The 10,793-nt window shown below is 55.1% G+C and overlaps 1 protein-coding gene and 1 long non-coding RNA gene across 2 annotated transcripts; one reads left to right on the forward strand and one right to left on the reverse strand.

The window, feature by feature from the left end:
- Positions 1 to 2,236: 2,236 nt before the first annotated feature.
- Positions 2,237 to 7,097, reverse strand: LOC311190784. The gene is made up of 3 exons (XR_014617242.1): positions 6,865 to 7,097; positions 3,190 to 3,286; positions 2,237 to 2,661 (listed from the first exon to the last, which is right to left on the reverse strand). It is a non-coding gene; the product is annotated as an uncharacterized lncRNA (long non-coding RNA).
- Positions 7,098 to 8,424: 1,327 nt separating this feature from the next.
- Positions 8,425 to 10,341, forward strand: RIOX1 (ribosomal oxygenase 1; the record flags this gene model as incomplete). Its single annotated transcript, XM_084264000.1, has 1 exon — positions 8,425 to 10,341. The coding sequence occupies one exon, from the start codon at positions 8,425 to 8,427 to the stop codon at positions 10,306 to 10,308; it is 1,884 nt and encodes a 627-aa protein (XP_084120126.1). The 3' UTR covers positions 10,309 to 10,341.
- Positions 10,342 to 10,793: the final 452 nt, after the last annotated feature.

A 10,793-nucleotide genomic window follows, 5' to 3' on the forward strand; every position in this document is an offset into this window, starting at 1 on the left:
CCTCCCCGCGCCTCGCAGGGCACGCTGAACCCGGCCGCCCGTTCCTTTGTGCAACCCCGGCGGGGCTGCTGCACACGCAGAGAGACAGACCGACCGGCGAAGCCACGGACCAAGCGAGAAGAGACGGGCTCGGCTGCGCATGGGGGCCCTTTCCCCCGAGTCCCGCTGCGAGACTGGGTCCCCAGCGCCCCCGCGCCCGCTCCCGGTGCCTCCCAAACTTCACGGAGCCCTGGCCCTGGGCTGAGACAAGGCGGAGGATTCAGCACAAGCTCAAACTTCCCGGAGCGGCGTCCCCCGCCACCACCTCCCCCGCCTCACGCCCCGCCGCACCGCACGCAGGGGCGGGAGGCGATACAAAGCGCCGCGCACGGCGACAGCCGGCCCGGGAGCGGCCGCGCCGGAGGGACCCTCTGACGGAAACCTGGCCGGGATTCAAGGCCTAGGAGAGACCGCAGGCACAGGCGGCCCCAGGAGAGGGAGACCAGGAAGCGGCGGCGCCCCGGGGGTCGCTCCCCTGGGGCAGGGGCTGGGTGCTCCACACGGGGCCCTCGCCCCAGCGGCCGCCCCCCGCGGGCTCCACCTGCGCGGGGCCCCCGCCCCACCCTGGGGATCGCGCCGGGGCCCACCCAGCGGCCCCCCGCTCTCTTGCTCCCTCCCTCCTCCGGGGCGGGGACCGAAGGGCACCCCCACCTCTCTCCCAGCCTCCACACACACTTTCTCCGGGCACCGCCGCCCTTGCCCCCCCCGGCCGGACCCCTCGGGCTCCCCCCGCCTCTAGCGGTCCCCTCCTGCACCCTGCGGGGCTCGCACGCCTCCGCCACACCCGCCCGCGGCTCCGACCCGCGCCCGCCACGGCAAAGGCCCGTAGCCCGCGGCCCGGCCGCGCTCACCTGCTGCCTGCTCGCAGCCTCCTCCCTCCAGCGCAGCCTCAGCCACCCGTCGCCACCGAGCAGCACCGCCACCGCTGCCCCCCCCCTCCCTCCCGGCAACTGTTCCCGCCCCCGCCGCCCGCCACGCCCATCCTGGCGGCCCATTGACCGCCTGCTCCACCACCCAGCCTTTGGATTGATGCGAGGAGCTGCTCGTCAAACCCGAAACTCCGCCTCTCTCCGCCCACGCGTCCCGAGTGTTTTATTCACGCCGCGGCTTTGGCGCCCCCACTCTTTTACCGCCGCTCCCGATTGGATGAGGCGGCTGAAGCGCAGCGCCAGGGTAGGCTGCCAGAAGTGCCAGCTGCGGCAATGGGCTCGCCCCCACCACCGCCCCCCCCCCCCCCACCTCCCGTGAGGAGTTAGGCTGCGCGGCCGGGCTTTGCGTTGCGTAGCGCGGCGGGAAGCCGGGCGGTGCTACCTGGGCCACGGCTCTCCCTGAGACGGCCAGGGTGGGAGCCCGCTCGGCTCCCGAGGACGCTCTAGCCAGCGTCCCCCCGGTGCGCCGAGCGGGAACCTGCCTTCTACGGAGCCGTTCGCTGCACGTTCTCGATCCTTGCTCGCCGCGGGACTCGTCCCCTCGCACGGGTGGGGCCGCGGGGCAGAGCAGAGCTCCGGGGTTTCCGTTGTCCGAAGCGGCGGAGGCACGGGGAGCTGGCTGGCAGCCCCCGGAGAGCCCCACGCAGGAGGGCTGGCGACGGCGGGATAAGGAGGAGGCTGGGACGTGGCTCCCCGAGGCCCGGCAGCAGGGCCTGGTGCCGCCTCGGGCTTTCCTGCAGCGAAGCCGCCTGTGAGAACCGGCACCTCCCCCGGGGTGAAGCGTGCTGCTGGTGCCGGATCTCGGCGGCCGTGCGGTAACGGCCTCTACCGAGCTGGGGGCCGCATCCGCGGGGAAAACACAGGCGGACTTCGGCCTGCGGCATGCTGGCCTCCGCGGCCAGGGCTTTCCGAGATCGGAAGTGTTCTCGGTTACCTTCCTTCGGCCCAGGAAGCACGCGGGTGCGCTTCAAAGAGGAGCTACACATGCGAATCCTCTGCAGGCTTGGCCTGAGTTGTGTCCTCCAGAACCCTTGCTTCCAGCAGCTGCCTCCTCTCACCTGGCTTTCAAGCAGCTACTTAAACCAAAACACAAGCCAGAACGGCTCCTGGAGCATCCAGCTGCAAAAAAACCCCAAAAAACCCCACCAAAAAACCCCGAACAAAAAAAACCCAAACCCAACACACCCAAACCTACTTCAGGAAATGGAAAGTCAAAAGGTTGTGTGAAGTTTCTCAGCATCATTATCTTCTCCCTGCATGCACCTCCCCCCTCACTCCCCTTTGTTTGTAGATCAAGCAAAAGAAACAGCAACAGAAAGCACCAGCCTTAATGGTCACTGGCAGCCAGAAAATAAACCCACTGAAATCTGGGGCAATTTCAGAATATGGCAAGTAAAAACGATTCACCGAGTTCACATAGGAGGTGCCTGGGCAGAACTGTGAGCATGACACTGAGTTTCAGTCTGATGCTCTGACTGCCAAATCACACCTTGTTCACAAATGCAACTAAGGCTTTTTTTCTCCTTTGGTTGGTTTTTTTTTTTTTTTTTTAATCTTAGATTTTTTTTTTCCAACATCTACTTGGCAATCAGAACCAAAGCAGAGAGCTGTCTTCCCTCTCACAGTTGCTTTGTGGGTTGCTTTTGGGGTGTTGCTCTCGGAGTGTTGCTCTCAGCCAGCAGCACAGCGATGTCTGAGGCAAACAGGTTCCAAAATAAGACAGGCGTTTCTACTAGTCCGGAGTTTCCTTATGTTTTTATGAAACCTACAGACGTTTCTGACCTTTTAATAGATTGTATTCCCGGTAGCGTCAGTTTAACTTTTCATCTTACACTCTCTGGCTTTCTGACAAGATTTTTTTATAAAGCGTGCTGCCTTAAACCTTCATTTCCAAGGAACAATTCCCATATTGCAAAGATGCTCTGCTTCTAATTGAAAAAGTCTTTGAGAGCTGGCAAGGAAAAGGCCGGCACATGCTATTGCTAATAATGTTTTAATGCATACTTCAGCTATATATAGCTTTTAGAATAGTTATTAGTTATGTTGATTTGTCACCACTTACAGCTTCTTTGCTGGGCTGTTTGTATCTCTCCCTAACTTGACCTCCCCATATAGTCCCTGGTGACCAAAGGGAAAGGGGGTGCAGCAGGAGAGGAAAGGATGATGGCCTAGAGGTCACCTAGCTGGACAAACTGAGCATCTAACTCAGCAAACTGCACACCTGAAGCGTGGTGCCAAGTCACGTTCGCTGTAGTCAGTCCTCCTACATAGAGTTTCCAGGGCAGGGCGGACAGGACTTAGTTCTTCAAGACGTGATACTAGAAGAAAGGCTTCAGGGTTACTTTAATCTTTACAGATAAAGAATTGGGAGAGAGTTCGTAGCACTCCCAAGAAATTCAACCTAATTTCTCCCTTTCCACCTTTTCCACAAGAGTGAGAACAGGGGGCAGTGGGTAATAGGTGGGATTAATGGGCTTGGCCCCCCTACTCCTGGCAGCAGTGCCTTCGGAGCCAAGATCCTCCCTCAGTCTCAGCAGGATGGCAGGAGAGTACATTATTCCCTAAAGACCCGAGAGCATCTCACACAGGCACTCATGGTAATGCAAACTCCATGTCATCATTGCAGATACCCGGAGGCTTAACATCGTTCTCCCCTATTGGCTATCTAAGACAATGCCAATGATTAAATCTCCCTTCTCTAATCACACCATAATATTATCCCTTCTAGGAACAAGACACACCAGCCTAAGTACTACAACATAAGCATCTTTATGCTGCTCTAACTGCTCACACGAGGAATTCCATCTTTGTGAAAAGATGGTCAAACGGTGGGGGCTTTTGTGGGTGAACTAGCACTGAAAACCTTCAAAGCTCCTTCCAGAAGGTGCCATATTGCCTTGTAGCAATACATATCTGTTACAGGAAGTAAATACACCAGTACTATGTGGGCTCTCTGCCACTGTCCTCTGAGCAGATCTGAGGAATATGGTTGCTAAACCAAGACATCCTGTTTGCATCGTATTTCCATCTGTGCTACTGCTGCGTCAGGTGAGTGAGCAAGTTCAGTACTTCAGAAAAACTCCACACAGGAAACTCTCACTGGAAATAAAAGTCTTCTGCAAGGCTTCTGAAAAGGAGAAACTTAAGAGAAACAGCAAACATTGCATGGTGCTGCTGCACGTTAGCACAGCTCTGTGTGCATTTTGAAATAGTGGGCATGAATACATTTAATGAATAAATCTATGCAGTTGCTGTCATTGCTGCAGAATGGACGTGAAGAGCAAGAATCCTGTAAAATCTCTCTTCCACAGCAAAGCATCACCCAAACAGCTTGTCAAGGGCCACATCAAAAGAGTGGATATCAAAGGAGTATTCTCTAGCACAAGATGTGTGGTGCCTGCATGAACAACTTGACTATGTCTTCTTCCTGTATTGTCTAAATTAATCTTACAGGGCAAGTACATCATTCAGGTTCCTTTTGCTTTCATTTTAGGATGGGGATGTTCCCTTCCTGGTAATTTACTTCTTCCACTGAACAGCAACAAGACTGGAGTCTCGGAGTCTGCAGCTTTGTGTTCAGTCACTGCCTACAGACTCACTGCAGATGGTGGCTGCTCAATGCTACCAAGTGCTAGATGGCATTTATTAATAACACAAAACCCTATTAACATCTACTAATAACATAAAATTATTTCAAAATACTTACAAAGTACAAATGCCCTGTCAGGGGGTGAGTAAGCTCAGTGGAAAATCCTATTCGAATGCGTTATCTAAATTCAGCTTTAACTTAGGAAGTACGTATTTTAGTGTCACATGGGACATGTCTGTGCTTCCAAATCCCTCAAAAATACATTTTATAGGGAGGACTGGACCTTGTAATTATTATTTTTATGAATTTGTTCTTAGTCAGACTGTTCCACAGCAGGGAAGGCTTCCTTTCTCAGTGGGGCAATGTGTACAAGATAACCAGGATTAAAGACCACAACCAGTCACTGAATAAGAAAGTCCCTGAGAAGAGATAAACAGCTGGAGAGAGGCCAAAATCTCTGCCAAGAGATGCTTCAGTGAGTGAGTGCATTCACTCTGATGAGGGGGACCAGAGGATGGCTCTTGAGAAACAGTCCCTGAATTAGCTCTCAGTCTTGTTATCTGGCAGTGAACTTCACAGCTTTCCCGACGATGAGCGGGCTTCACAATCCAGCCCAGTGTCCTTCCAGTGATGACATACTGGACGTCGCTAGGCTGTATGAGAAAGATCGTCGGGGCTCTAGCTAAGGAAACCCATTAACGAAGGCCTGAAATGTTCTTTTTCCTTACAGGGTATTGCTTTTGGCATAGGAACAAACGTGACAGCACAAAAGGAAGGTTGCCAGCAAAGTAGTAATGAGAAAAAGGATTAAACTGAGTTTAACTTTCTAGAAGTGATTGGTTTACATTAGCGGTTTGCCAGGAACACAGAGAAAGTGCTGAGCAGTTTGCACAGTGGTGAACAGCTCGGTATGCAATATGCAGAGAACTGCAAAGGATTTTGCCCTTTCCACTCATTAGTAAAGACTCCACACAGCTCTGCGAGATCAGGCTTATCCGAACTTCTCTTTAAACTCAAGATTTCCATTGTTTGAACAGGGAATGGCACAAGGTTAAAATATCAAACGACCCCTACATCTCTTTGAGGTGCCATTTCCTTACTTCTTCTGAAGCCGCTCAGGGCTCTTTAATGTTGGACTCACCACATTTTAATGTCCTCTTAAATAAAGCGCGTGTGCGGCTCTTGGCAATGCAGCTTATGTGCTCATAAAATCTGAGTAACTTTGTGCTAAACTCTAATTAAGGAATTTAATCGAGCCTCTGCTCGCTACCCCATCTGTGTGAGCAACAGCTGGGGACCACCTCATCGTGAAGAGCTCTGCACTACTTTCCCTTTTGTTTATTTAAAGAGCTGTACCTGACACTGTTCTTTCTTTGCAACAAATGCCCTTGAAATCCTGGACGATGAATGGAAAACAGCGTGTAGACCTTGTGGCTATTCCTAGACAACCATCAGAGTACTCTGTAAGTGATACTGAACCTCTCTCTTTTCCCCATAGGACACAGCTCTTTCTTGTGTCACACAGAAAAACAGCACCGTTCTTTCTTCTTCAAAGCCTTTACTATTGGAAAAGGCTAAATTGTTAGAGATCTCACCCACGTTATTTTCTGCCCCGTCCTTCACGCTGACACTCCAGAAAAACAGTAAGAATTCGTTGCCGATCATCTGTCAGCAGCAAAGAGTGACATCTGTACAAAGACCAGAGCCCTCAAACAAGACTTTGAACCTGCTGTACAGGTAAACATCCAGCATAGCTGTGCTGCGGTCACGCTGGTGTAACTCAGCTCAGGCCCTGTGTACAGCACCCAGCTGCTTCTGCAGAACCAGTTGCACTCCACTGAATTAAACGGGAATGCAAATAGCAACCCAGTTGCCCAGATTTTTCACATACACACCCCCTCCCCCCCCATTTAGCCATGCTTAGGTGTAATTAAAGCAGAGAGCAACCTAACTTCTGCTGTGTTTCAAAGCGCCTGCATCTCGGGTTTGTTAAGGGCCCAGTCCTGTTGAAACGGTTTCAGCTGATAAGATTATTCTGCTAAGCAGGGCTTAACCTTGGGAAAACAAAGAATGGATTGAAATAGAGTTCACCCTTCCCTCCTCTTCCAGTCTACACATGCATGCCCAGGCTGCCTGCGCTCCCCTCTCCTTTTAACTCATCCCTCCCCCCTCCCCCCCGGTCCATGCCAGTCATGCTGCCAGGAAAACGCCCGATGCGTTCCCACGCGTGATTCCTACCCAGGGGAGCAGAGAGCCGAGCGGCCCCTGCCACCTACTGGCAAAGCCAAAAACCTTCACGATACTCACCCGCGGGCAAAAGTGCTGCAGTAGCCTGAAATCCGGCTCCTTCTGCTACCACCGTCGCGGCACGAACTTGCTGCTACTGGTGGTTTCCCTGCAGCTTTGGGTGCAAAGGCTGTGCCGGCAGAACCCTATCAGAAAAAAAACCACCTCCAAAGTGGAAATAGCTGTTACTGCAGAGGTACAAAATGGGTCTTGGCTGCTCACAAAAGGCTGATTGCCTTAATTTTTAACGCAACTAAAAAAACAAAAACCCAACCCCAAACCTTTATGATGTCTGCATCTGTTCTAGAATTACGACTTAAAAGCTGAACTCATCCTAATTGGGCCTAACTAATGATTTCTGTTCCAAAATGGTGGCAAAATCAAAATGTACATCTGGGTTGAACCCTTGGCAGTGGTAAAATTAAGAGGTGAAAATTTGCCTTTCAGCCATCTACCCTGGGCGTGGTAACAGTGGGTGCAATAGATCCCCGCACGCCTTGTTAATGGCAGCTCCCTACTTTTAAGGCACTGTGTGAAGCTGGTGTCTGTCCCTGCGAAAGGCTAATGCCACGCCTGGGTAATGGACCCAGTTTCAGTGCTTTAGACTCACAGCAGCCACTGGAGAGGAAATTCTCATGCAAAATACGCTGCCATGAATTACCAGAGTCTGCTAACAATTCTTCTCACAGATGTACTGCATAGGGAATTTCCTGCACCAAAACTCATTCTTGATCAGGAAACCATTAACGCAGCCTAAGAATACAAACCCCTACGTATTTTCACACTTGCCACGACCTGAGTCTTGCTGGTCCGTCCTCTGCCCCCCCGAAAAGCTTCCTGTGCCAAAGCCACTGGGTCCCCACAGACCCAATGACACTGTCTTCTGGGAGGCTTCAGGCCTAGGGCAAAGAAGGAGAGAGAACAGGGCTCTGCCCAGGTTATTAGGCCACTAGTGGAGTTAGGAGAAGAAAAAAAACACGACACGACACGACACGACACGACATGACATGACATGACATGACATGACATCCTTTTGGTTTTGCGGTCCTTCAACAGGACATAGCCTTTCACCTGACATCCCATTAGGGGCAGAAGAAAAGGGAGGGATGGCACACCAGAACTTCGCTCCATCCCACTTGGATTTCTACTCCCTGTGCAACTGAACCTTACAAAACAGTTCTTACCTCGCCTCACCTCATTGGGCCGCAAAGTACTCGCGCACCATCCAAAAGCATCTCCTTCTGGCACACCTCCGGAATAAAACGCCTCCTGCGTGCACTTGCAGGAGGAAGCTTTGGGCCAGGGAACAGGCGTACCCACGGCAGTTCCTAGCGGAATCGCCTCACCTTCCCGTTGTCGGGACGGGGGATAGTAAGCTCGGCCCGTTCTCCGTGGGCATGCGGCTACGTCGTGTGCCATCACAAGCACTCACTCGCAGCCTCCTTCCCCGGGCAGACGCGGAGGCTTTTCCCACAGAGCCTGCCTCCCCCGGCACGGCGCGTCCCAGGCGCTCCCGGGTGCCCCCACACGCCGAGGCCCCGGCGGAAGCGGCTAGGCGGGAGCGGGGCGGAGCGGGCGGCCATGGCGGCGGGCGGCGCGGAGGAGCAGGAGCGGCGGCAGCTGGGGCGGCTCTCCGCGCTCTCGGTGTACCGACGGGCGGCGGGGGACGGGCGGCTGGAGCGGCGCCGTCGCCGGACGCCGTTGCTCGCGGGAGGCAAGCGGGCCAAGGCGCGGCCGAGGCGCCGCGGGGCGGGAAGAGGCGGCCAGGAGACGGAGGCCCCGTCGCCACCGCGCACCGCCGCGGTGTCCCCCAGCCGAGCGGAGCGGGCCAAGGAGCAGCCGAGGCGCGGCGGGGCGGGAGGCGGCGGCCCAGAGCCGGAGACCCCACCGCATCCACCGCCGCTCGCTCCCGCCCCTCCCAGCCGCGTGGAGCGGGCCAAGGAGCAGCCGAGGCGCGGCGGGGCGGGAAGCGGCGGCCCGGAGACACCTCCACCGCCACTGCTCGCGGCCGCCCCCCCCAGCCGCGTGGAGCGGGCTGAGGCGCCGGGTGGCCGCCCTGAAGCGAAGCGGCGGGGAGAGGATGGCGGCGGCGCGGCGGGGCTGCTGCGGCGGCTGGGGCGGCTGGAGGACAGCCGGCAGCGGGCGGCAGAGCTGTTCCGGTGGCTGGTGGCGCCGGTGCCGCCGGCGGAGTTCCTGGGCCGGCACTGGGAGCGGGCTCCGCTGCTGGTGCGCCGGGGCGACCCCTGCTACTACGCGGGGCTCTTCTCCACCGCCGACTTCGACGCCGCTCTGCGAGGCGGCGAGGTGCACTTCGGGACCCACCTGGACGTGACCAGCTACGCCGAGGGGGTGCGGGAGACGCACAACCCCTCCGGCCGGGCCCTACCTGCCGTCGTCTGGGACTTCTACCAGAACGGCTGCTCCCTGCGGCTCCTCTGCCCTCAGGCGTTCTCCCCCACCGTCTGGCACTTCCTCTCCATCCTGCAGGAGCACTTCGGCAGCATGGCGGGGGCCAACACGTACCTCACGCCGCCCGGGACTCAGGGCTTCGCCCCCCATTACGATGACATCGAGGCCTTCGTGCTGCAGCTGGAGGGGAGGAAGCGCTGGCGTGTCTACAGCCCCCGGACGGATGCCGAGGTGCTGCCCCAGTTCTCCAGCGCAAACCTCACGCAGGCTGAGCTCGGTGAGCCCATGCTGGAGACGGTGCTGGAGGCTGGGGATCTGCTGTACTTCCCCCGTGGCTTTATCCATCAGGGCAGCTGTCTCCCTGATGCACACTCGCTCCACATCACGGTGTCCTCCTACCAGAGAAACTCCTGGGGGGACCTCCTGGAGAAGCTCCTCCCAGCTGCCCTGCAGATGGCCCTGGAGGAGGATGTGGAGTACCGGCAAGGGCTTCCCATGGACTGCCTGCAATACATGGGGGTCACTAACTCAGACACCGTCGACGCTCGCCGCACAGCCTTTGTGGAGAAAGTGCATAGCCTGATAAAGAAACTCATTGACTATGCACCCATCGACGCTGCCATGGATCAGAGAGCCAAGTCGTTTCTTCATGACTGCCTCCCCCCAGTGCTTACGCAAAGCGAGAAGGCGCAGAGTGTGTACGGCTTCCCGGCCCGCTGGCAAGGCGGAGGTCCCCGTGATGTTGATATACTGATGACAAAAGATACAGAAGTACGTCTCCTTCACCATGGCATCATTAGATTGTGCAATGAAGAAGCAGGTGTGATGCTGTATTACACAACGGAAAACTCAAGAGTGTATCACAAGGAAGAGCCCAAGTTCCTTGAAATAGATCCCGAGTACACAGATGCTATTGAGTTTCTCCTGTCTTCCTATCCAAACCATGTCAGGGTGAATAGCCTTCCATGTGAAACCTTGGAGGACAAGATTTCTCTAGCCACGCTCCTGTTTGAGAAGGGCATCCTGACTACAAAGAAGCCTCTGGTACAAGTGTAACTCTTTATTTTTTTAACAAAATAAACACAGCATTTGTTTAGAAGGTGTTCTGTCTTGTTCTCGCCTTATACCTGCTGAGTGTGAACCAGCAGCCTGGATTGTGGTATCTTATCTGGAGGCAGAAGGGCTTTGGTCTGCGTAAAGGAATCCCATGTTGTGGTTAAAATGGGTACCTGCTGTAGCAGGGACTCTGCACGGGTGAGTGAGGAAGGAAGCACTTGGGGTTTTTTCTTTCCACCAGCTGTATTCCTAAACCTAGGTAACTTCAGGAAGCCGGAGAACTTCCTTGCAGTCTGTAAATCATCTGTGTGTTTATACCATTTTAAAGCTGCACTTCCCTGCTGTGGGAAGTACTCTCATTACTCACAGGCAGATGTAGTGGTGGTCACCGTTCCATGTGCATGTGCTGGGCCACGTTGCGCATAGAGCTTGTGCTGTGCTGCAAAGATCTCTTGGCTGCAGGAAAAAAACATCCAACTCTTCTT

Source organism: Gallinula chloropus (genome assembly GCF_964237585.1).
Source record: "Gallinula chloropus genome assembly, chromosome: 4".
NCBI lineage: Eukaryota > Metazoa > Chordata > Aves > Gruiformes > Rallidae > Gallinula > Gallinula chloropus.